The sequence below is a fragment of the Prionailurus bengalensis genome, chromosome D4 (assembly GCF_016509475.1).
Source record: "Prionailurus bengalensis isolate Pbe53 chromosome D4, Fcat_Pben_1.1_paternal_pri, whole genome shotgun sequence".
NCBI lineage: Eukaryota > Metazoa > Chordata > Mammalia > Carnivora > Felidae > Prionailurus > Prionailurus bengalensis.
Window position 1 is genome coordinate 66530032 of NC_057359.1, and position 26975 is coordinate 66557006.

Sequence of the window (26975 nt, forward strand, 5' to 3'; positions counted from 1 at the left end):
CCCTGGACAGGTCCCCATGTCTCAACAATATCATCCAGAAATCCAAGCCAGGTGGATTGGGAAGTAGCTACCAGTCAGCACTTAAGATCCATGGGCATTAAACCCTCAGTGCAGATAAAGCAAAACCAGCCGGAAAAAAAAAAAAAAAAAAAGCCTGCAGGGACACCAGGAAACTGGTTCCGGTGCTACTTCCGTGACTGACCCACTCTGGACCCCTGCCCCCCAGCCTGGAATCCCAGATCCATCAACTGTACTAGGGGCAGCCCAGATCTCTCCAGCTCTGACAACCTAAGCATCTATAACCTGGAATAAACTGCCTTTTTTTTTTTTTCAGCTTCAGAAAAATACATTTCCTTGAGCTCTCAGGAAGGGAAGCAAGGGCAAGCTAGCAGGCTTGTGGTGTACCATCCAGAAAAGCCCTTTTGTGTCAGATGCTGTATCTTTACTTCCGCCAGCAAAAACTCTGCCAGAAGGCTACAAATTGCCTTTGACTAAGCCTGCCTATCTCCCTAATCTTAACTCTTTTTAAATCCAGAAGCAGTGCTAAACCAGAAGTGACAAGCTCAAGACCAGAAGAGGCTGGCCCAGTCTGAATGGCCCAATCCCACATCTTGTTCCAAGACCCCAAGCTCCTGATTCCTTGGTTGAGCTTGGGGAAATCCCTCCTCTGCTTTGCATCTCAGTGTTCTCATGTGTGAAATGAGAGGTGTGGACTGGACTACCTTGAGCCCTGCTTTCATTGCTAAGATGAAACAATTCTTTCCACCACTCAGTGGTTAATGGATATGCTATGGCAAAGACAGTTTCCCATCATGTGCGCTGCTGCCATCAGGATGAGAAGAGGAGGGGACCTGGAGCACACAATGGTTAAGAAGTGAGGATAAGTGATGAACAGATAGGACTTGGAAATACCAGGACTTGAAATTTCCCAGGAAATACCTGGGAAAAGCCATGAGAAACAGAAGCAAAGGTGAGGAAAAGGTCAGAAACTTCAAGGGGTTTTTTTTTGTTTTTTTTTTTAATTTTTTTTTCAACGTTTATTTATTTTTGGGACAGAGAGAGACAGAGCATGAACGGGGGAGGGGCAGAGAGAGAGGGAGACACAGAATCGGAAGCAGGCTCCAGGCTCTGAGCCATCAGCCCAGAGCCCGACGCGGGGCTCGAACTAACGGACCACAAGATCATGACCTAGCTGAAGTCGGACGCTTAACCGACTGCGCCACCCAGGCGCCCCATAAACTTCAAGTTTTTGAGACTGAAAACAAAAAATAATGATGCTACTGAGAAGCAATCTGACAATGATTTAGAGTACCAGCTCTGGAGTCAGATTATCTAGACTCGAAACCTACATGCACTCCTGAGTAGCAGCGTAGATGGACCTCAGACAGATTACTTAGACTCTCTCTGAACTTCAAGTACCCCAGCTACGACACAAGGAGATAACAGTACTTCATGGGGTCCTAAAGAATTAATCTAATTAATAATGGAAGCTCATCCTAGGCGTTTGCTTTTATTATATTATAAAATAACACATTATATTTTACTATTACTATTACCATCAATCAAGACAGACAGGATACATAGATTCTAGTTTCTACTCTCTGACTAGTGACCTTAGGATTTAGGTCCCCACTTGTAACATGAGGCAGAAAAAATAATAATAAAATAACATAACATAACATAACATAAAATAAAAATAAATCAGTGATTCTCAGACTAGTACATATATTCATGAGGGATTAAATAGGAGTTATCTGTGAGGATTTTAAACATGTTGGGTTTTCATTTCAATGGTCATCTAAACAAATTCAAATAAACATATATGAACCTGGGGCATCTGGGTGGCTCAGTCGGTTAAGCGTCCAACTTTGGCTCAGGTCATGATCTCACGGTTTGTGAGTTTGAGCCCCATGTCCAGCTCTGTGCTGACAGCTCGGGGCCTGGAGTCTGCTTCAGATTCTGTGTCTCCCTCTCTCTCTGCCTCTCCCCTGCTCACGTTCTGTCTGTCTCTCTCTCTCTCAAAAATAAACTAAACATTGAAAAAAATTTTTTTTTTAAAATCTGAATCTTCTGAATGCCCACTTTATAACTACTTCTGGCACAAGATTTCAAAGCCTAGGTTTACATTTGTATTTGTGATTGTGTTGGCACTGATGTAATTGTAGCAGACTAATGAAAAAGGAACAGATGCGGACGCAATTTATAAAAGAGGAGATTGGACCAAATGAACGCCAAATGATATCAAATGCAAGTCACTGGAAAAGCAGTTGAAGAACTGAATCGTTAGCACAGCAATGCAGACTGTCCAAACTCCAAAGAATCAGCACTACAGCATTCACTACCAAATTCACCTTACTACTTATAATCTGGTTTCAGCTGAACAATGATAGCTGTCTTACTACATTAACGATGTTAATTTGAATTGTACTGGTTTTACAATTTTGTTTGCATTTAATTTGCAAGTATGTATAGGTCATATGGTTGTATAATAGCCTATAAGTACAGAGGTTTATACCTTGTTTCACATATGTACACAAGTAACATCACAAAAAAGAAGAAATTCAGCAACAACAGATGTTGGCGAGGATGTGGAGAAAGAGGATCTCTTTTGCACTACTGGTGGGAATGCAAACTGGTGCAGCCACTCTGGAAAACAGTATGGAGGTTCCTCAAAAAAATTAAAAATAGAACTATCCTACGACCCAGCAACTGTACTACTAGGTATTAATCCAAGGGATACAGGCATGCTGTTTCGAAGGAGCACATGCACCCCAATGTTTATAGCAGCACTATCAACAATAGCCAAAATATGGAAAGAGCCCAACTGTCCATCGATGGATGAATGGATAAAGAAGATGTGGTATATATACACAATGAAGTATTACACAGCAATCCAAAAGAATGAAATCTTGCCATTTGCAACTACGTGGATGGAATTAGAGGGTATTATGCTAAGCGAAATCAGTGAGTCAGAGAAAGACAAATATCATATGACTTCACTCATATGAGGACTTTAAGAGACAAAACAGATGGACATAGGGAAAGGAAGCAAAAAATAATATAAAAACAGGGAAGGGGACAAAACATAAGAGACTCTTAAATATGGAGAACAAACAGAGGATTACTGGAGGGGTTGTGGGAGGGGGGATGGGCTAAATGGGTAAGGGGCATTAAGGAATCCACTCCTGAAATCATTGTTGCACTATACGCTAACTTGGATGTAAATTAAAAAATAAGTTAAATTAAAAAAATTTTTTTAATTAAAAAAAGAAAAAGAATAAGTTTTGCGAACACAAGGGGAATCTTGACATTTTTGTTCTTTTAAAGAATGTCCAAGCATTATTCTGGTTTGAGAAACACTAATTCAATTCTCTCAAAAGTCTCTTACAGCTTTTTGAGTCTAAGATGATCATTTTGGTTATAGACATGTTAAGCTTAGTTAAGATAACCCAGTGGGGACTCAGGCTCTGAACTCAGAAGAAAGGGCAGGGCAGGAAACAGATTGAGAAGCCAACTACAGAGGGGTGCAGCTAAGCCCAGGAGACTAGATAGGGTGTCCAGGAGTGTTCATCAGAGATAGACAAGCAAAGAGCTGATGTCTGAGCTCCAGGGAGCTCACCGTGCCTCACAGCCTTTACCCTCCTCTGTGTAAAAACACCATTCACCTGAGCATTAAAGATGATCTTCTCAAGATATGCAAAGAATTTGTGTCCCAACTGGGAAGTGAATGGCTTAGAACCCTCCACAGCAATCAAACAAATCTCAGTTTTATATTCCTTGAGGCTTTCAGTCAGAGCTGAGAGAGTCCACACTGACACGAAGAGATCAGCGTCTCTCTAAGAGCTGGGCTGTTAACTCACTTCATTCCCACCTCCCAGAAATACAAGGGCCCTTCAGGTGCTCACAGCCAGGTGGCCCCAAGGCTGTAGCAAAAGGAAAGAATGGGATGGTCAGAGGCAATTCTGTGCCAGATTCCAGGGGTCAGAACTCATACCTGGCCACTAGCACAAACTAAAGCTGACATTTCTGCCTGGCCGCACATCTTCCCTCTCTCATAAGCAGTAGGGCTCTATCAGGACCACATGGACCTGTGCTCATCAGGGCCAGATTCATTCTTTCCCTTTAAGAAACCAAGAGGATTCCCTCTCCTCCCTTCTCCAATCCCCAACTCACAACCATGAAGAAAAGCAGAGGAGAACCTCCCCAGAGAAACCCAAGCTTACTGTTTGTCTTCTTCTGAAAGTGAGGTTCTTCCACAGCAGCAACCTCAACTGTGGCCAGTAAGCCATGTTTCCTCAGCCGGCAGCCGCAGCAACCTGTGTGTGGCTCAGGAGCTTCTGGAGGCAGCAGCAGCAGCTCACAGCAGGGACGCTGTGGCTGGTCATTAACTGAAAGATAAAGCAGGAGAGAATGCTATCAGTTATTGTTGCAAAGCCATACGCCAGTGAGGGCTGTTGCACCAGCCCCCTCACCTGGGACCTCAAAACCCAGATCAGTGTCCTAATTACTCTCAGGAAGCCCTGAGTCCCCAACTTGCAGCTTCAGAGTTTCTCCTGTAAACAGGGATTCTGGAGGTTTTTCTGGCTGCAGCCTGGAAGCTGGTCATTATAAACCTAATCATTTTAGCTCCATTGGTGCGACCATTTGGGAATGAAAAACGCACTTATGAAAGAAAACAGACTTAAGTGAGCAATCTTGGTTGGTCAAAACCCTGAGGTTGGAAACGGCACACTGGAATCCCAGACACCTGTCTCACTTGTCTAAGAAAAATGCTTCCCTTCCCATAAAACGTAGCAGCGTTTATGAATTTTGCTTCGAACCTGGAGTAATTTATGCTAATTCTTGAAATTCGCTACCGACCACATTTTCATCTGGCCACATAGCTGTGCCCTTCAAATGATAAACGGCACCATCGTAAAGCAGTTTCCCAATCTGGAAAGCCACGGAGTTGTTTTAGATGACTATGAGTAAATACCGAGGAAATAACATTGACACCTGGTTCCCAGGTGACGAGGACAATTCCAGTGCTGTGTGTCTGTAGAAAGAAAACAATATCCCACGGAGAAACAAGTCAGCTGAGGCAGGCGGAGAGCATCACCTGCGAAACCAACAATCTCCCACTGCCCAGACATATGTACACTCTGGCTCTACTCCACCTGTGTGCACCTGCACACAGGGCCTGGCCCCTCCTTATCAGGTGTCACAGGTACCTCCTGGGAGGACTGTTTCACCCTGCTGAGCAAAAGGATGGTTCTCATAAGCAGCGGATACAACATGCTGTGTGTCCCAGCTGCCCGTTCAACAACTGTATTTAATAAATGCTGGAATAATCCCAAGTAGTCAGACTAAAATTAAAGTTGGGGAAAGGGTAGAAAATGAAAAGTGGAAGAAGGGAGGGATACACAGGTCAAAGTTAGGTCCTGCTGGCACTTCATAGTCATGAACTCTTGCCACAACCCAGAAACCAGCTTTACTTCCAAATAGCTCAGTTTATCATTGTCGCCCCTAGTAAGGTAGAGGTGGGAGTGGGAAACTAGGCAAGGGAGGAACAAATGGCAAAAAGAACTAATGCAGTGACCACTTGTGGATATAAAACCAAATATTGGACTAAAAAATCTGTGAGTCCAAACGAGATTGCAATGCAAAGGTCAACCTTTTACCCTTTTGCTGCCCACTTCATGAGGACTTGCATTTAAAACCTCTAGAGAAAGAAGAGAGTGGAGGGAGTTTTCAGTTTCTGAGAAGGAAAGACCCTGCTACTATGTATTTTAATTCATTCATTGACAATCCAACAAATCAGGAGTTACTCTGAAATATTCAAGCTGTAGGTTCTATTTCTTTATCATTTGCTCAGCAAACCTCTAGGACATAGACCCCCAAAATTTCTCACCCCAAAAAGAAGAGTTATACTGGCACTGCATCGGTTTGCAATTCATTGTTTAAAGCTGTCAACGGACCTCCCCAAGCACTGAGAGCCAGAATGCCACTGTGAGACATGTCTGTCATCCCAATTGTTTTGTAAGTGGCCTAGGATAGGGCTTGCATTCCAGAAATACTAAAATAAATAATTAGCTAGATTTTTCTCATGCAAAAGCTGCTCTCTAGGAATCACTTAGTTGATTTAGAAGCTACATGAATCTTTTCAGATCCCCAGGGTAACAATGAGAAGCTTGGAACACAAGTTATTTATTTATTTATTTTAATTTTTAAATTTTATTTAGTTTTTAATATGGAAGCTTCATGAATCTACATGTCAGCCTTGTGCAGGGCCCGTGCTAATCTCTGTTTCACTCCAGTCTTAGTATATATGCTGCCAAAGCAAGCATACAAGATTGTAATTTAAAAACAATTAACATAGCAGAGAGAGCCCCAATAGGAATCAACCCCAGCTCCCCAACTATGTGCCCTTGGCCAAGGCTTTATACTCTCTGAGCTTCAATTTCCTCATCAAAAAATGCAGATGACAATACCTACCTTGCATGATATTCAAAGGATTAAATGAGATAATATAAATGAATTCCCAACACAGTACATGGCACATTGTAAGTGCCAAAGAAATGAGCGCTCTTCTTCCCACTTATCTTTCTCTGTTCTATCGGTACCTCCTAACAGAGCAATGGTTTTACCCTGTCCAAACATTCATTTCTATTCCATTATTTCTAGCAAATCCATTGTGGGTTTCTGGAAAGGGCGAAGTAGGAAGGATGAAACCTGAATAGCCTCATGTTAGAGACCCCCACAGCCAAACCACAGCACAGAGTCCCCTAAACTTCAGTGAAAAATCTCAGAGGAAGAGAAGACACACCTCAATAGAGTGTTCGTGAGATGAGAAAGGGCAGGAAGAGATTTTCTGGAGAGTACTTTCCTGAAAGGAGAGTTTCTGGGTCTCCAGACATGGGTTCTGAGCCCAGTGACCCTCCAGGAGACATGCAGAGAAGGTTGTTAGCAAGAAGTAGCCCAGAGCAGCAATGAAGGTTCTGCTCTGGCTTTGCCGGGTACAAGCAGGCAGGCTTCTTCCCCCAAATCCCCCACCCACCTTGGCATGGCCCTGGCCTCCTGAATAATTCCCTCTTCCCACTTCAGAACACAGTGATCGTTGCTGGGGCAATTCTGTCCACAAAGAAGGGTTTGGCAATGCCCAAACCCCTCCGCTCAGGTAATTGAAGCCAAAGGGACATTTCTACATCAGTTTTCCAAGGAAGTGAACAAACAAACCAAAACCAAAAAGAATGCAGTACTATGTACTAGATTTCTCAATGTTTCAAAGCCAGTCACACACTCGCTTCTGCCCTTATGCACATTTCCAGTTACTGGCTGGAAAGGGTCCTACTTCACAATCACTGCCAGTCAATAGGCCACTCTGTCAATCCCACTCCTGGGTGACCACGGCAGCCACTTCACTGGTCTCCCTGCCTCTAGTCTTGTCCCCCTCCCATCCATTGATCAGGGAGCAGCTGCAATTATTCGATTAAACCATATATCCAAATGTGCCATTCTGCTCTTAGAACCCTCTGCCAGCTCCCCACTGCCCTAAGGAGGAAGTCCAGTCTATGTGGTAGTTTAACTGGTCTCCCTGATGACTCCCACCCCTCTCACACTGCTCCCCACCTCCTAAACCATGCCCAGAAGAAACTACTGACAGGCTCTGAATGTCCTACCGCCAGGACTTCTTGGTATATTCCCTGTCCAGAAAAGCCTTTCTCCCAGCACTGTCTGCCTGGCTAACTCTTCTTCAACCTTAGGTCTCCATGTAGCTTCCGCTTGCCCAGGATCCTGTCCTGATTACCTCCCCTGCACTGACACCTGGGTTAGGAGGCCCTCCTGGGTACTCCGAGGGCTGCCTCTCTTTTCCCTTGAAGTATTTCTCCTTCATTCTGAGTCCGCAGGAACCACTTCTGTTTTCTTCATCGATGTTTTCCCTAGTACCTGGCATGCAATAAACAGTCAGGGAATGTTTGCTTAATTAATTGACTAAGAGATGGACAAGAGAAATAGGGTTTCAGAAGGTAAGGGTGGTGGCATTTCTGGGCCTGTGGTAAACTGATTTCTCAAGCTTGATTAACTGATTCCGGTAAATTGTCCCCAGAGAGGATAGCTCTATGTTCAGCAGGCTTCTACCACATGCTCCAAGGCCATAAAGGACTGTTGAGTTTTCCCAGGCGACTCCTGGGGCATCCGGGAAAATGTAATTAAATCTAGGTCTACTTCCCACAAACACTAGGTTTAGCTAAGGTCCAAGCGAGCCATACCAAGGTCAGTAGAGCCATGGAATCTGCTTTCTGCCAATCTCCATGTTCAAGTCCTACGTGCTCTCTCTCTCTGTGGGTCGCATCATCAGTCACTCAGGCGGACCACCACCCTTTGCCAACATTTAACATAGTTTCCACACCCTAACCTTCTTTTGTATAGTATGGACCTAGTGGAAGAGGCTTTTCAAAGTTTTAACCACTTTCTTAAAGGAATTTTCACTTCTGGAGTGCCTGGGTGGCTCAGTTGGTTAAGCGACCGACTCTTGGTTTCGGCTCAGGTCATAATCTCACGGTTCATGAGATAGAGCCCCATGTCAGCTTCACGCTGACAGTACAAAGCCTGCTTGGGATTCTCTCTCCCTGTCTCTCTACCTCTCCCCTGCTCGCTCACTCTTTCAAAATAAATAAACTTAAAAAAAAAGAAATTTTCACCTCAAATGCCACTAATATTAGAACATTATTCGTATCCAGAGAATATAGCAGACTGCTAAAGCATAGCCTTCTCAAATAAGCAAAGATGCTCAACATCATTAGTTGTACAGAAATGCAAATTAAGACCACAATGAAATACACATCTGCTAGAAGTAGTACAATTTTTAAAAATTTTAGGGGCGCCTGGGTGGCGCAGTCGGTTAAGCGTCCGACTTCAGCCAGGTCACGATCTCGCGGTCCGTGAGTTCGAGCCCCGCGTCAGGCTCTGGGCTGATGGCTCAGAGCCTGGAGCCTGTTTCCGATTCTGTGTCTCCCTCTCTCTCTGCCCCTCCCCCGTTCACGCTCTGTCTCTCTCTGTCCCAAAAATAAAATAAAACGTTGAAAAAAAAATTAAAAAAAAAAAATTGTACAAAAATTTTAAAGCACGAGCAAGTCTGTGGAACAACTGGAACTCTCATACACTGTTGGTGGGAATGTAAAATGGGACAGACGCTTTGTAAAACAGCTTGGCAATTTCTTGTAAAGTTACACACAGACTTATGATACAGCTCAGCCATCTCATGCTAGGTATTTACCCCAAAGATAGGAGGGCATAAGTTCGCACAAAGACTTGTGGGTGAACACTTACAGAAGTCTTATAGGGAATAGCCAAAACTGAAAACAACCCAAATATCCATCAACTAACAGATAAATTAAAATGGAATACTACTGAGCAATAAACAAAGAGCAAACAACTGATATGTACAACAGCATGGATGAATCTCAAAAGCCTTACGCTAAGGGAATAAGCAAGACACAAGAAACTGCCTCTTTATGACTTCATTTATAAGACATGCCGAAAAGGTGAAGCAATGAGGGCAAAACTCAGATCCGTGTTTGATCTGTGGAGGCTGGTGATGGGTGGAGGTTGAAAACAGATGGCAGAAGGAGCACTGAGTGATGGGAGATCTTCTGTATCATGATTGTGGTCGTGGCTATATACATCTATCAAAACTCATCAAACTGTACACTTTAAAGGGGTAAATTAAAGCCAATTTGACAATAAATCATACTAAAAAAATTTAAAAATTTTAAGGGTAAATTAATTGTATGTAAATTATACATCAATAACCTGACCCAGCCCCCCCCCAACAAATCATTTTCCTTCTATTATAATAGTTGATATGCTCCACAAGTCCATTCATGCCTTGGAGGACCTGAGAACTGTACAGCGTAAAGTCTGATTATTGTGTGATTCACTAGGGTGAATAGTGGATAAAATATTCGCTCTATATTCATTCAACAAACAAGGAAGCCTTAACTCTGCAAGGGTCCCCATTAGCACAACAAATATTTACTGAGTGCCTATTACATGCTGTTCTGGATCCTGGAGAGCCTGAAGTGAACAAAAGAGGCAAAATTCCTGCTCTTGTGGAACTTCTAGGAAGGAGGTGGAAAATAGAGAGCAGCAGGTTAAGGCAGTGGGAGGTAGGAGTAATGAAGAAAAATACAGCAGAGTAAGGGAACAGAAAGTATTGGGGGACAGGGTAACTCCTTTCTGAGGAAGCACCTTTAGGACAGTGAAATGACACTGGGCTGTGCCACTTGCAAAAGGGTCACCAAGTGACACCAAGAATGTCAGACTCAGTGATGCTGGCATAAGAATAAAACTACAGGTTTACAGGAAGCTTGGTGCAAAGAGGAAAATACACATACAGCCCCAGTCAGCACCCACCATGCTGCTCCTCCAGCCCCTTCTTCACCAAAACACTCGGCCCTTGTGCACTTCACATTAAGTTTCAAAGAGAGATGAGAAATACAAAGAAGAAAGGAGGAGACAGACAGAGGAAGTCCTGCAAAAAAGACAAGGTAGGAAGGTTTATTTCCCACTTGGCAAAGCCATAAGAAAAACAGGAACTACTTCCCGTGACTGCCTTGTACCCTTCTAAAGCATTAAATCTGCCTACGGAAGCGTAATAAGGGGGGAAAAAATGCACATGTTTGCACTGCTGCCAGGAACTCTCAGTCTCTGCAGTCACTGAAGGGTCGGTTGGTGTTTTTCCTTCTGGCAAGAACACTGGGGGCACGTGAGGCCAGGCCTAGAGAGCTGAACTTCCATCTAAGGTGCAGGTCGACCCCTCGGCCAGGGCATGTGCCAGACAAGGGCCGTCCCCAAGCAGGAACCACACCACCACCATTTCTCACTGCAGCAAAGTAGCTGGCCCCTCATAAGGCCATACTCCAGTCAACTGTCTTACTGACAGACAGAAAGTTTGATGCAGTTTTGGAGAACCGTTCCCTCTACACACCTGTCCCGACCTTATAGAGAAGCTGAGGCCCTCAAAAAGCAAGTGGCTTAACCAGACTCACCCCCTAGAGTTAGAGCTGGCCCCCACATGTCTAAAGAAGTAACTTTTCCAACAACTGTTATACGTCCCTCCCCACTATCATCTTTCTGCTGCAATTCTGTTTGTTCTTCTGAACACACTTCTCTTATGAGTTCTATCCAAATATACCCAGAACGTGCAGTCAGCAACTAGTGTTCATTTCTCCCAGAGAGCAGTCTTAAGGGCAACTAGTTCTCCAAATTTTACATAGATAGATAGATAGATAGATAGATAGATAGATAGATAGAGTGTACATTCTACTTTGTTGACAAATGTCTACATGGTTACCAGAAGCGAGACAGAAGTTGAAATTTGTGACAACAGCTTGTCAGCATCTCTCCTGATAAAACGTATCTAGACGTCTCACATCGATAAACAGCTAGCCAGTAACATACAAAGCAGCAGGTAGATCTAAAGCAGGATTGAACCCTACCACATATGAATTGAAAATGAGTTGGCACTAGAGCTCAATTGATTGCATATTCATGAGATGTTGATACAAAAGCAAGACCCACCTACGCATCTGGTCTCCAAAGAAATGTGGAGGGTCCTGTAAAATTAGGGTATGAAACCCATGAGCCCAACAGAGCACGCTTGCTTTGGAAAAGGTCTGTTCTTTCATTGCATCTCTGAGCATATGTCTCTGGATCAGAAGCCCCATTCAGGGAAAAGGCTAATGAGATTACTGATAGTCAGAAAACCAGGCTGCATGCAACAGGCTCACCGAAACCAGGACTGAAAACAGGACGTAGCTGCTGAGGTGGGAGGAAGGGATTTGGACTGTGACTTCTCCCCTGCTGACCCTGGGGAGCTTTATTAGCCCGGGGTTCATTTGACTGTCTGAGTTTCACTTCTCTGGCCTCCAGGTGCCCCCGAGCTCTCTATCCTTAAGGCCATCCTTGCTAACCCTAAATTCCACCCCCTCACATTTCCCAACCATCCTATAGACTCCCAAATTTAGTTAAACTGCCGTTAGCTGCCATTAGGCCCCTAGAGGCCTGCAGAAAGGCCATGGTCTGCTACTCAGCAACCCCTGAGATTGTGTTCCTACTTAAATGGTAATATTTTAATACTCAAATTTGAGGACAAAAAGATGTAAGAAATCCTCCAAGGTAAAAAGTCAAGGGTAAAAGGAAGCAATTCTACCATTATAGAAGATTTCTATCATCCTAGAAGAGGCTTTATCACATACCCATTTTTAAAATATATATCCGATGAATTTCATCAATTCCAGCAATCTGTGACTCTTGGACACTTTTTTTTTTTAAGTGCCAAATGTATCATACTTACTTATTATTAACAATTAGTTTATAGAGGAATACAGATTCAATTTCCTGGACAAAAGTATTTGCTAATAGCTAATTTTCAAAATGAAGGCTATGAAATGAACACATACAAACTGAAAGAAGAGACACATGAATACCATCAAATCTGTAACTAGCCCTGGAGAAGCATTATCCTTCCTGCCGTCAACAATTCTATTTTAAAGGAGACTCACAAGGTTTAAATCTATTTCTATCATATTTGAACAGCCAAAGATACGTTTCATCACTCTCAACATTGCAGTTGCTACCAGCTAATACAGTCTCAGGACTTCTAAAACTGCTAAGAGCAATGGTTTTCAAAAGCAAATCTGTCCTGTACCCAAGTTCTTGTTTCATTGTTATTGAATTATGGAGAAGTTCTAACAAAATATTAGAGATAGCCCATCTCCCCCTGCTGATTTCCATTAAACAAACACAGGGCAACCTTCAAAGGAGGATTTCGGCAAACAATACAACTATTTGCTTTTTCTCTGGTAGGAGTACCTAGCATATAGGAAAAAGAAGTTTCCTGTTGAAAAGAAATCAATCTGTCAACATTATTTATCATAGAAAAAAATTTTTTTTCAACTACCATTATAATACCAAAATAAGAAGGGCCTGGAAGGAAGGAGCTATTGAAGTCAGAAACACCCTGAGCTATACAGAAACACAAGCAAGTCTCCATGAGCAATCAATCATTTATTTGCAGAAAATTTTGACTACCGTGTTCCCTGTTGTTGCAGGAGGGTTTCCCAAGAGAATGTTAGGATAAAAGTCTAGTGACTGTATCAGCAAAACCCATTTTGTTTGGCTCCCACCTCTGAAGGGTCAACATCTTCAGATGTCCAACCTTCTCCTAGCATAAAGGGTTTATTTTTATAAAAGTGCTCAAAGGACTTGGGGACAAACCCAAATCCTTTCACCGCCTTCCCCTTCCCTTGGGCTTATGCTACTGTATGGCAAACTCTTCCTAAACATCCTTAACTCTTATTTTTTTAATTAACTGGTCCAGTAGAAAGCAGGGAGGTTTTGGAGTCAGAGAAAACTGGTTTGGAAGCCTGACTCTGCTCCTCACCAGCACTGGGACCCTAGGGACTCTGAGCCCATGTATCCTCTCCAGAAAATAGAACTAATAATGTATACAAACATTAAGTCAGTTCCTGGAACAAAGTAAGTGTCCAGTAAATGGTAGCTATTATAATGATTAGTGCTGCTGACTTCACAGGGTGAAGCATTCATCATGGGTGGGGCATAAAGTGGGTAATTTATTAAAGGAATCTCTCTTCTCTCTTCTTTGTCCACAGAAGGTACTATTTCCCCAAAGGCCTTTCCAGAATGAACTGGAGCTCTCCCCAGTGCCCAGCTCAGTGGAAGATGTTAAAGGTGTGACCCTGATACCCTGGTGCCACTTCTGGAATTGTTTTACCACGAAATCCTCTTTTGGGAGCCCCCAACACTCACTCACACTATTCTCTCCATGCTCTGGGCAGGCAACTCCTATTCCCTATGCAAGCACACTGCTCCCTTCCTCCAAGTCTTCAGCACCTGACTCAGTTTCCCTCTCCACCGTGTCGTCTCCTCCAGCCTCTATATCAACTACCTGTTTGCTACCTGGGCCTTACACTTCATCTTTTCAGGCTCTCCCTACAATCCTCTCCAGGCTACTGACTTATCAGGTGGTCCCTGCTAAACTGTAAGCTACGTGCAGCAAGCTACTGTGTCTCAACATCTTATTCTCTGCCATATTGAGCCCAGTGCCCAGGAAGACTCTATGCTCTGTAACGTTCGTGGAATGAAGGCTTCTGAAGTCAGACTTCAGGAATGAGAGAAAATAGTTAAAGCAGGCTCACTACAGTAACAAATCAGAAGTTTCATGAAAGTAGAAGTTCAGATAGCCCAGAAGCATGACAAAATTTCCAGCTGTGCTCAAAGAAACTCAAGTTCAAGCGCATTTAATTTGGTTGTCCTCAAAGCTGCCCTAATTCGCTGGGAAGGACATTCATTTTCATTGGCTTCATGTGGGCAAAGGAGAATGGGTAATTTGCCAGACATAGGCTCTAGAACCCCTATAAGCATGCCAGCTACAAGAATACCTCCCCTAGGGGCTCAACCCTAAATATAAGACTGCCAGCATTGGTCAAGACTCTTGAACTCTAAACACATAGGCTCAAGTCAAAAACTCACTCAATGAAGCACAGCAATACCTGAATAAAATTTTTCCACCTCAATACTCTATTCCCTCTACATTTGCCAAAATGAGTTATCTAACCCCAGGCTCTTGTCCCATTCTAGCTCACTGAGTATGTGACCAAACCCCAGCAATCTTTATCCAGAACACCTTCTTTCACCAGCCAGCTCTTGAGGCAGTGAGGACTTCTGTCACATGTCTGAGATGCTTCTGTTTCTACGGCCCAGCGAGGACCAGGTAACTAAGTAAGTGAAAATTTAGTCGGGCTTCCAGGACCGGCACAGAGATCCAGGGTCTGAGCTCCGCCCCCAACTTTACACCTGGAACTCCTCTATAACAACCAAAAGAAACCATGTTGCTGGCTGGGTTGCTTAATTAAAAGAAAGAGGAATAAGATCACAAGTTTAAATCCATACACTTGTGATTCTGAAAAGCAAAAACTGAAGAATGTTGGCCTTTTTTTTAAACACTGGCAACATGAACTCCATTTTTTGAGGTTTGGGAGGATCTTCTCAGAGGAAACAGATCTCTACTATTCCGATTATTATTATGATTCTAAGTATTCCTGCTAGAAAGCGCTGTCATTAAGATTTTCACAAATCCAACATCTTATATGCCAGATTAAAAAGTGTTCAAGGAAAAGAAACTAAACTATTGGGTGCAACTCCTACTAGCCTTCTTTTTTTAACAGTGGTTTTACAGTGCCATTTAAGTATCTGCACAATCCAATCTCCCAGGCAGCCATGTGCTAAATATCTACATCAGGTAAGCACCAGAGTCCCCAACCTGGTGCTCTGCCTAAAGACAAAGTGCCTTGCTGGTCTCTGCAGCCGCCAGGGGCACATGCACTCCTCTTAATGGAGGCCATTGGAACCAACTGTCAGACAACCCTCCCTTTGCTCTGGGGAAGAGAAAGGCACGCTGTGATCATGTGAAATGTGACCAGGTTTGGAAACTGGAAAATGGCACTGATGCCACTAAATTTGCAAATCCTGCAACAGAACAGACAACTGAATTAACATAACTTGACCAAAGGCTTTCTTTTTTCTTGAACCCAAGGTCCTTACTACAATGAACACAATCACTAAAGTTAAAAAACAAAACAAAACAAAACACCACTCTGCCCTGAATCACAATTAATCTTAACGGGCCAAAATTAGCACAGGGTTTTGTACTTTTGCATAAAGGAAACAGACTCCAGTTAAGACTCGACCTTCAGGACTGCTGTGGGGATTTCCTTCCTATTCAAACCTACAACCAAGGAGCAATTCTAATTGGAGAGAGAGAAAATACAGTTAAAAAACTCCTTAATTCTAATTGGAGAGAGAGAAAATACAGTTAAAAAACTCCTTAAGATTCAAATTAGACCAACAGACAATAAATAAAAGAGGCCAGTCTGATTTTCAAAGATTCAGTGTCCATTTTAAGCTGAAAAGGACAGACTTGTATAGACACAATTTTTTTCTCTCCTAAAAGGACATTGTAAATATTACCCAAAATTCTGGTATAGTAGCAAAAAGTCTGGATTAAAACACGAGGGGCCAGATTTTAATTTCCAGGTAATGACCCCTGTGGGGTAAATCCACTATATCACTTTAAGCCACAGAACAGAAAACAAGTCTTGATGATAAAGAGGCTGGAGTAGAAGATCTGAATCTAGGAAAACTGCTTGGAGCTTGGGTATCAGACTTGAGCTTGAATCCCCCGTGTTGGTTGCCATCGTGCCATTAGCCAAACGTGTGAACCATGAACAACTTATTTAACCACTCTCTGCATCAGGTATACAGAGACATCTCTGCATGATGGGACATACATCAATATTTCCCCAAACGTGGGAATTCATCACAAGGTAAATTTAAGTGCCACTTAAATTCCACTTAGACAATTCTAGATGGACAGATGCAGTGTGAAAAACTGAATCACACAAGAAAAATTCATTCAACACTTTTTTGGCCTTTACAAAAATTTTACTACATTAAAGAGAAAGTTTGTTTGGCCTGCTCTTCAACACTTCTTTAATATTGGCTAATACCCCCTTTTAACAAAGTGACAACAAGTCTCTGAGTCCACCAGCACCTTTGGAAAGAAAGTTTATTTCACAGACAGACTATTTAGAAAAACGATTTTTTTTTTAACATTTACTTATTTTTGAGAGAGAGAGCATGAGCTGGGAAGGAGCAAAGACAGGGCGACACGGAATCCGAAGCAGGCTCCAGGCTCCAAGCTGTCAGCACAGAGCCCGATGAGGGGCTGGAACTTGTGAACTGCAAGATCATGACCTGAGCCGAAGTCAGACGCTCAACTGACTGAGCCACTCAGGCACCCCAAAAAATGACTTGTTTTCACTCTATTTTGTAAATATACTCACAAAAATGTGAGTCAATGTAAATAACCTGAATGACTTATGTGCTGCCTATCAAAGATAGGGTGATGGCGACAATTACAAGAGGTGACACGGAGGAAGGCCTAACCCTCATCGTGCTCTCATCTACCCGTGGTCAGTGGGTAAAATTTCAGTCAGTGAGGAATATGAGTAGAGGATGCATTGCAAACAAAAGTAACCAGAGAGGATGAATGTGAGATACCACAGCAATGAGGAGCAGGAAGGGGCTCCTAAAATCGAAGGAAATTCAGTTAATAAATAGTTATTAAGCCATACTATGTGCTAATAATCACTGGCGAAAAAAACAAATCTAGTTCCTTCAAGTATGCCTCTTCTAATCTAGGATAAAAGCTGTCAAGATAGGTCAGAGTCTTATTTCAAAGAGCCTTGAATGCCAAGCTAATGATCATCATGGCAGCAGACCCTCCAAGTCTTCTGACATGTATTTAGCCGCTAGTACTTTACGTGGTATTTGAAAAAATATTTGCCAAAGAAATGAATCTCAGTTTAATGGTATTTTTTTTGTACATTAACACATTTAATTTTTTTATATTAACACATTTTTCTAATAGTTTATCTTCCTCTTCCCTCCCTCTCCTGGTACCAGAGATCACACCTCACCCCAGTTAAGATCAACGGACACCTCCACCTCCAAGCCCTGCCCCTGGGGGCAGAGAAGGATCCTCAAGGCAATCTAAACTCATTACTCTGGGTCTTTACTGTCTCTCTGCCTTTCCAAGGAAGGCTGTTGCTTCCATCAGTGTTGCCTTTATGTCAAACTCGGGTCATCTAAACACCAGATGCAATTGATTTCAAACTGCCACCCCCTTGGGGATTTGCTTCTTCAAGAAAACAAGCTTGGTATGACCCTTGACAAAAGGAATTATTCCCAACCTGGCATCTTACAGGGATTTTGCAAAGCAAGTGTAAATAGGGATATGAAACCCACACAACTTCACAGTGTCTTTCCTCCTCTCATGCACCCTCCCTTCCCATCCTGAAACCCCTTGCTCCTTTTCCGCCCCCCCCCCTTCTTCCTTCTGGTCCCAATCTGTTGTGATCTCTGAGATAACAAATTCAGGACAATGCCTCAGAAAGCTGTGTCTTGCCCACCTACCCCCAGTGAGAGTCTTCCAAGATATTTAGGAATATCCTTATAAGGTTAGTCCAGTTCTTATCCTAGGATGGGCAGTGGTGCTCCTTTCACATAATGGCTTAACAGGACTGCAGGATAAGTGTCAGAAGCAAAACCTATACCCACAATGGAGAGATGTCCAGGATAGACCGTCCAAATGAGTATTTTATTTCAGAGAGATTCTCCAAATGGTGAGTTGGAGATGGGAACAACGTCTCACTAAATCATGTTTGCTCTACTGAAGTTTATTGAGATGAACCAACTCCCCCTTCCTTTGCATTTCAGATGAGAATGCCTTTTTGGTTCTATGATTCACATCTTCCTCCATTAAGGCAGATAAGTAGACAATTTCCACAGCTTTCTTGCCTCTGCCTTCCTCTCCTATCACCTTCACCGTGCCACCTTCACTCTCATCGGAAATACTCTTAGGCACCCCCTGGGTGTCTCCTCTCTAGTCTTGAAACCACATAATCTGTGAAACTAGTGCTGAAGATTTCCCATAGGATATTATCTCTAAGCAGCTCCAATCAAAGAATCACCCTGTTCCTAAATACACACCTAGAGCTGGAGGATGTAAACACATGAAGGGCTCTTTAAAAGTCATGCACTTCCTCCTCTTTCATTTTGTAAAGCAGGGACCTAAATCTTGGAAAAGTAAAATGACTTGCCCAAAGTCATTATATTTTTTACATATAATTTCAGAAATTCACTAAAGAGCCATGATTTCTGAAATTGTATGTAAACAATATAATTCTATGCAAAATTACATGTAATTACACATAAAACTTGGAGTGTACATGTCTATGTATATTTTTTCTGAAGAGAGAATCCATTGATTTCATCATATACTCGAGATTATTAAAAATCCTCTCCCCATAGGGGCATGTGGGTGGCTCAAGTCAGTTAAGCCTCTGGCTTGGGCTCCAGTCAAGATCTTGCAGGTTCATGAGTTTGAGCCCCATGTCAGGCTCTGTGCTGACAGCTCAGCGCCTGCAGTCTGCTTCAGATTCTGTGTCTCCTTCTTTCTCTACCCCTCCCCCACTCGTGCTCTGCCTCTGTCTCTCAAAAATAAATAAAAACATTTTCTTAATTTTAAATAAACAAACATTTAAAAAATCCTCTCCCAATAAATGATGACCTCTGATATTGGTTATGCATATAAAATTCTTTCTGGGAACTGTCCCATACTAAATACCAGTTATCATAAAACATCTGGACTTCAAGACTAGCCAGATAAAATGTTTTGGCTTCCAAATGCTTCTTGGAAGTTGAATTTGGCATAGAAAATGCCAGAGAGTTTTAAACAAATACACACACACACACACACACACACACACACACACACACACAGAATGAATAAAAGAACAGATCCTATGCATACAAGGTTGTTTTGGTTTTTTAAAAAGTATTTAAATTCTATATTACTTAGTGAATTATCTCATTCTTATTTTAAAAAATTAATTAATTTGCAAATCAAAGTGCTTTAAAGTGAAAGGTCATAGATGATAACATTTTCTCAAATCACAGCTGCCTCAAAAAGAAATGAAATTGATTGGGCCCCTGACTGGCTCAGTCAGTTAAGTGTCCTATTCTTGATCTCTGCTCAGGTCATGATCTCAAGGTTCTTGGGATTGCTTGGGATTCTGTCTCTCCCTCTCTCTGCCCCTCCCCCACTCTCTCTCACTTTTCTCAAAACAAACTTTAAAAAAATGAAATGAATGGAATCACAATTGTTTGTTCTACAAAAAGTGAGCTGACCTAAATTGAGTAAAAATTTCTCAATCTTTATCACAAACCTAACTACAAAAACTTCACATATATTTCTATTTCTAAGGCTTTTCTGTGATTATCCCATCATTATAATTTGTTTTTTAGAATACAGCAAACAAAAATTAGTTTCCCATTCTCTTTGATTCGTTCAAGTCAGCTTTTATTGAACCCCTTTCATATCAAAGGGGTTGAATTAAGGACTGGGAGAATGAATCAAAGACCTCCTTGAGGAGAACCGTACACCCAAGAGGAATACAAATACATGTTAACTAAAACCAAAAAAACAATTAAATACATGACATGAATAGTGCAGTGATCTAATCTTACGGAAGTAAAAAAGAAGGGGATAATTGTCACTCAGTGTTAGCAGGGAGGAGTGAATCCAGGAGTTCATGAGAGGGATGGCATTCCAATCAGGTCTGAAACTGAGTTTTCAAAATGTAAAAAGACAGGATTTCAAACTTTATTTTGTTCCAGGAACTACATGTGATGCACCTGCCATTCACTGTTCCCATAAATGCTCTTTGCCTTAATATAGTTTATTATCTTAACGGAATGCAAAGTAACAGAAAGCTCTATCCGAAGACAATTTTACACATGAGCTTTTCATTCTGTGGTTTAAAACATTTCTAAATGTACCTCTCTAACAACATCTATGCTGGTTATCTACCAGGGAACTATTTTTAGGTAAAAATATCCAAATGAAAAGGAATCACTCTTTGCCGTTTGCTAGTATTTCTTTTGTCAAAACTTGGATATCCTGACAAAGTCCTGACTCTGATATTGGCAAATTCATGGAAACTAAACTGCCCGGGGTTACAACCTCAGCTTCACTACGTACAAACTCTGTGATCAGGCTCCTTAACCTGTCTATATCTCAGTCTCCCCATCTGTAAAATAAAGATAATAATAGTATCCACAACCTGTGCTTCTCATGAGAACAAACTGAAACATCATGCAAAATGCTTAAAACAACATCCAGGACGCAGTAAATGAACAATAAGTGAAACTGCTTCTAACTAAGTAGAAATGTTTTCTAAGAACTGATTTCTAATTTGTTGTAATAATTTAATAGGAAAACCAGTTTCCCATCCTATTTCACTTTCATAAAGCCGACTTTGAAACTGTATTTACTTTCTGAGAAGGATGCCATACGAAACGGCTAAATCTGATTCCTAGACAGTAATGGCAGGAACAGAGAAATAGCTTATTTCAAAAGGTCCACAACATAATTAAGGATAGTACAAGCAGAAATTGTATTGTTTTATAACCAACAGAAAAAAAAAATTCATCAAAGTTAAGACTGACGGCTAAATTAATACTTCTCTTGCCTTTGTCTTTTTGTTCCTTATACTTTTACAGCCAAACACTCTGCCATTCCATTTTAGATGTATTACACAGGAAAACATTTTGACATCGTAGACCTACTCACAAATATCTGACTGAAGCAATAGTAAAATTTTCATTTTAAAACCAAGAAAAGAATTAATGTTATTGTCTGTTCTTTCCACGGTGTTGCAATCCCTATGCAACCAAGATCCTAAGCTGAGAATTTGGCTGGCCCACTCACAGCAACAAGGGAAATATGATACAGGCTGTAGATTCTGATAAGGGCTATAGCAGATGAATGTACCATAAATACAGTGAGCATTCTCAGAGAGTCCTCTGCTTACAGCAGCTGAAATTGTACCACCTCAAAGCTTAGTGTGGGATCTAAAGTACTCTGGGGTTCACTGGCTGGGTTCAAATCTTAGTCTTGCCACTTGCAAGATGTGTGGCCAGGGACAGACAAGGTAGTTCACCCTTCAGTTTCTTAATCTGCAAAACAGGGATGATAAATAGGTTTGTTGCAGAGATTCAATTAGTATTTGAAAAGCACTTGGAAGAGTGCTTGGCACATGGTGCTATTTAATAGCACCTATGAAATAAACATTACAATAACTCTGGCATTTACGATGATTCCCACATGCAGATATGAAGAGGGTCTCAGTTTTTCATGTAGACCCTCTCCCAGAATAGTTAAATAAAACAAATTTTCAGAAAGATCATTTAAACTTTGATGCTGGAATAATGGCCATATAGAGCATTTTACTTGCATTATTTCTTTGACATCCAGACAGTAAATAAAAATGCATTTGGATTTGAGAGTATTTTAGAAACAAAAAACCACGTCTCTGGTAATTTCTAGATATCCAAAACGTTCACAATTAAAGAGTCTACAGTAATGTCCGCTTAATTACTTTAGGAGCTAAAAATTGAAGTAGCAAAGATATTAACAATTTGCAATCACTATGAACATAGCATAAGTAACTTGGTTCATGGGAGGATAGATCCCTAAAAACTTTTTTTTGGATGGAAAAATATTCCAACTTCTCCCCATATAAGGTAAATACCTACAGAAGGCAATTAAAAACAAAAACAGAAAACAAAAAACTGTGTTGCTGAGTTTCATTCATTTTTAATAATGTAAGCACTGAGACTTCCTACAGCGGAAGTTGAAAACAGCCAAGTCCTAATTATCCTTTTTCAATCCTAGACTGACCATTATCTCATATGAACTGTAAATATGCCCTAAGTCAAAGATGTGTCCATCAGAGGCCTCTATTTCAATGTAAACTGAAATATTTATGACTTGAGATCTCAAATGCTCAGGAGGAGGGCAGACACACATTTCACAGGTGTCACCTCCAAAATCAAGATATGTCGTTCTAGAACATGAGGCTTGTCCTTGCAAGGGAATTACTCTTACTAGAATAGCAATTCTTTGTCTCTTAAATGGACTGTGGTACTCATTAAGCGTGGTCACTCTGATCCTACTGCTTTCTTTCAAGTAGATACCAATTTGCTCTGCGTGATCAACAGTTTTTTTTAAAACTCTCTATCATGAATTATTTGCTTTATAGGAGCAGTTAGGGAAGAGGCTGACAATGGAAACTTTGTACTTATAAATTATTATACTATCTGAAGAGGTTCTACCCCAGAACATTCTCCATTGCTTTCACACTTTCTTTGATTTGGGAGAAGTGTCTTCAGGGCATGATTCAAACAACAGAAAGCCTTCATTATTTTTGTGGTAGGTATGAGAAAAATGGGCTGAAATAAAAGGGGAGATGAGAAATGAGGGACTGTCTGAAAAGCTCTGTCTGAAAAGAAGATCAAAACTTAGGTTTGGGTCCCAAACCATTGTTAAAACAACCAGTAAAACTGCTTTTGAACTTGGAAATATAGGTAAGGTGTCCTTTGGGGGAGACGGGGAGGGAGACTGGGCCTTAAAAAGTGACTTGCTGATTTTCATCACCAAGTAACTTTTAAAATATCAAATTTGTCCTCTTTTATGTAAATGTATATACCACCCATTCACTTTGTGAGGTGTCACTAAATAATACTCGGATTTTAAAAGCTGACGGTATCAATGCTGCAAAAGACAAGAGCCAATTACTTCCAGTGCCAGACGCTTCTCTCTCCTTCTCTCCTTCTCTCCTTCTCTCCTTCTCTCTCTCTCTCTCTCTCTCCACCCCCCCCCCCCACACACACACCGTGTTTATTTCCTTCTATAAGATAAATGCTGAAAAAGAGACACCTACACACAACCATGAAACCGACCCACGCCAAGAACCGTCTCCGGTAACAAAGGTCTGGGAATCGGGAAACATTCTGATAAAAAAACAACCAGACGGCCTTTTCGCCTGCTCTCCCGGGATTCCTCCCAGTCTGCAACCACCCGTCTTCACCGGATCTTAGTCGGAACCGGCAAACCGTAACGCTTTGTGAAGCCCGAGCCCCCTCCCGCCAAAGGGTTGATTCCCAGGCCAGTCGGCCAGGAGGCGCTGCACCATTGCCCCCAGGCCACGGGCGGCCCAAGCGCAGCCCACCCTCCCCCACCGCGGAGCCCAGCCCCGCGGCGGAGCATGGAGTTCTGCACCGCCCTCCGGGGTTACTCCCGGTCATTCCGCGGCACCATCTCGCCCCAGCTTCCCCATCCGTGCCCTGCCTGAGGCAGCCCCGAGAGACTAAACTGCAAAGGGCAGGAAGGATGGGGGCGGGGAGAATGGGCACATCACCTCCAGGTTTCCTCCGGCTCTTCTTCTAAGTCTTTCGAGTTTAAAAAAACAAAACAAAACCGCGTCCCCCCCGCTGCGCCAGGCACACCAGCTGGGGTGCGCAAACGAAGGCCAGAAGCAGGACCCCCGGGGTCAAACAAAGCCTCCGAGGCCTCAAGTTGATCAGTAGCGCTACAGACCCCGTTTGGGACACCACCCAGCCGAGTTCTTGGGGAACAAGAACGCGCCGCTCCAGTCCGGGGGCGCACGGGGCGGATCCCCAGATCAGAGCCCAACTCAGACCAGCTCCTTCAAGAACGGAGCGGGGACTCAGTGCTGCCATTTGTCCCGGTGGGCGCCGGCCGACCCACAAACGGAGGTTTCCAACCGGCTCAGGCTCTTCAGAACAAAGAGAAGCGCTGGGTGCTGAGACTACTCTCCAACCCCCGCTCCCTCCGCCCCGGCAGCGGCGCCCCCGGCCCAACCAGAACCCTCCATCCCACTGCGCCCGCGGTACTGCGCCCGGGTCTCCACGCCCGGAGATGATTCCCCGGCTCCACCGCCGGGCGAACCCCGTGCGCAGTAGCGCCTCGTCTTCGGGTCGCCAGAGCTTGTCCTAGGACGTCCTCTCCATTTACGCCGCCCCCGCTCCATTTGGGTTGCAAGAAGTGGGGGTTCAGACTGGTCCCCGAAACTCAGCGCCTCCCAGAGCCTCTTCCGCCCCGAAACAAAACAATAACGCCCAGGTCACTGGAGAACCTCTTACCTGTTTTCCACTTTTGTGTGTGCGTCTTTTCCCCCACCCCTTGAAAAACCCTTCCGGAGAAGGGAAAAGGGGGAAAAAAAGAGGAGCAAAGCGCCCCGAAAAATTGGTTCTGGCAGCGCCGGTCCAGCGGCGCCCCCCCTGCCCTGCCCACCTGCGCCCGAGGAGAGAGGTGTCCGCTGGGCTCGGCGGATCCCGGCGCCACTCACTCTCCCTCGGAATTACCGGGGTTTTGCCGCGACTAGTTCCTTTTATAGATTCGGCTGCGCTGAGCGCCAGGGTTACTATCGGTCAAAGCCAGTTCTCTCCCTCCTTCCCCGCCCCCTTCCCCGGCCTCTGTTTATGTAGTTCAGTCACTCAGCAGAAAGCACGTGGAGCCGCGCCCCGCCCCTTAAACGGGCGACGTCCTGCGGCTCTCTGCACGCCTGGGGGCCGAGGGCGGGAGGTGGGAGTTGCTGCGGGCCTCGCAGGTCCTGGGTGAGCGCCCCCTTCCCCGTCCGGGCCTGCCAGCCTAGGACGAGAAGGAACCCTGGGGCTTGCGGCTGAGCCAGAGATGGTCTCTTCCACGTTCCCAGCGGCAAATAGCACTAGTGGAAATCGCTTCCTCCAAACTCCTGCTTTCAGCATTTTTTTCCCTTTGTTACTTTACCCAGTCAGAGGGATTGGGGGCTGCAACCCCTCAGAACAGCATCCCCTAGCCTTTCCTTTCAAATGCCCGGGGTGTGGGAGAAGATGGACAGTCCTCTGGCTAATTAGCAGTTTTTGTTTTCCACCACAAACCCTGGCTTTGGTATTCAATAGGCGACTTATTTATTGCCTTTGGGATTCCCCGCCTGTGCCTCCCAGGTCCTGGGAGGGCCAATGAAACGCCTATTGCTCCTTCTTTTCGCAAACTGGGGGAGGTGAGAAGCCACAAAAAAAAAAAAAAAAAAAAAAAAAAAGAACCAGTCCCCTTTTTATTTTCAGTATAATGGTCAGAGTCCCAGTGATAAATACACGGGACTTGTATTTTGGTTTCTACAGATTTGCAAAGTGCAGCCAGAGAATCGCAGTTGTGTGAAATTATATAACCATTCCAGTTCAACTTCCTCCTCTGGCTTCTGCTTTGACAATCAGAAGCAAGACCACCCATAACATTTGGGGGACAGAGGCAAAAGTACAAATGGAGGTCCACATACTTTGTCTACATATTTAAGTCATAATTCAACCCAACAAACTATAAAATAAAGGTCTCCTACCTGGAAGCAACCTGGAAGGGTAGGTTCACATTCAAACTCCTCACAGTTTGATCTGAGTTTTGTCAAGAATGTGATAGAGTGGGACAGGGGACCCCCAAACCCTTTTTCTCTCTTCCCCACCCCCAACTCTATCATATTCCAGAAGAACCTTCAGTGTGTGCATGTGGACCTCAGCTGCACATGCCCCCTCCACACTATACCACACTATGCTACGGTCAGGCCACAACTTGGGCAGGTACACGCATCAGTGGTTCTGTCAACACTAGGAACAGATCCAGTGAGGAGGCCCACGCAGGCCCTGGACGTGCACTTAGGGGCCCTAGGGCAAGGAATTCTTGGGTCCCAGGTATTTATAATTCCAGTGGCATGGACACCTTGACCCTGTGGACTGCTCACCCTTTAGGAAGGGCTGAAGTTTGAGAAGGGCCAGAACCACACCTTCTGAAGCCCAGGGCCCAGGAGCATCTTGCCTTAGTTCAAGGGATAACCCTGGCTAAGAGACTAGGTTCTGGGTCAAATTTGGCTTGAGCACATGATGTGCAACTTTCTGACTCCATTTCTTCATCTGTAAAATAAAGAGAATATGTATGCTCTCTCTGCCTCACAGGGGTTTTCTGAAAGTGAATTTTGTTCATTTGACTCCCTTGAAAGAATGGCACTCTAAACAAAGAGGGTATTATTAGCTGACTATTAATGTCATTTTCAGATACCAGCCACGGCCTATTAGGTTTTTCCCATGCCAAACTTGTAAAACTCCAGGTCGCACAGAGTTAAAAGTAATCTCTCTGACCCTCTAGATATAAAGGAAAGCTCCTGGAGGAGGTGATGCCATTCCAAGTATGATCAGGGGAGTGGTTAGGTCTCCCTGACTGCCCATTTCCTGCCTCACCCCCCACCCTCCACCCACTTACCACTGTGCTTAAAATCCCACCACCAAAATCATTGTTTTTGGAATTTTGAAGGCTAGGGTTCCCAAAAGAATCCCTATTAAAGTAATACTTTAGATTGTTCTACTGGGGTATGAATGACAATAAATCCCACACAAGACAAAGATAGGATGCTGGAGAAAGGAGATGAGACCAAGAAGAAGAAAAGCCTCAGAGAGAA

At 43.4% G+C, this 26975-nt stretch overlaps 1 protein-coding gene and 1 non-coding gene across 6 annotated transcripts in view; both read right to left on the reverse strand.

The window, feature by feature from the left end:
- Positions 1-24911, reverse strand: part of ABCA1 (ATP binding cassette subfamily A member 1) — a 132397-nt gene extending 107486 nt beyond the window's left edge. For 3 of the 5 annotated variants that reach the window (XM_043565437.1, XM_043565433.1, XM_043565435.1), the window contains exons 1-2: positions 24634-24911; positions 4224-4388 (exon numbers count right to left, since the gene is read on the reverse strand). In XM_043565437.1, coding sequence (XP_043421372.1) covers positions 4224-4289 — 66 coding nt within the window. In that variant the 5' untranslated portion in view covers positions 4290-4388; positions 24634-24911. The remainder of the gene's footprint in view (positions 1-4223; positions 4389-24633) is intronic. The other 2 variants (XM_043565434.1, XM_043565436.1) reach the window with 2 other exon arrangements.
- On the reverse strand, positions 6223-6326 carry LOC122475492. The gene has a single exon (XR_006295190.1). It is a non-coding gene; the product is annotated as a U6 spliceosomal RNA (small nuclear RNA).
- Positions 24912-26975: the final 2064 nt, after the last annotated feature.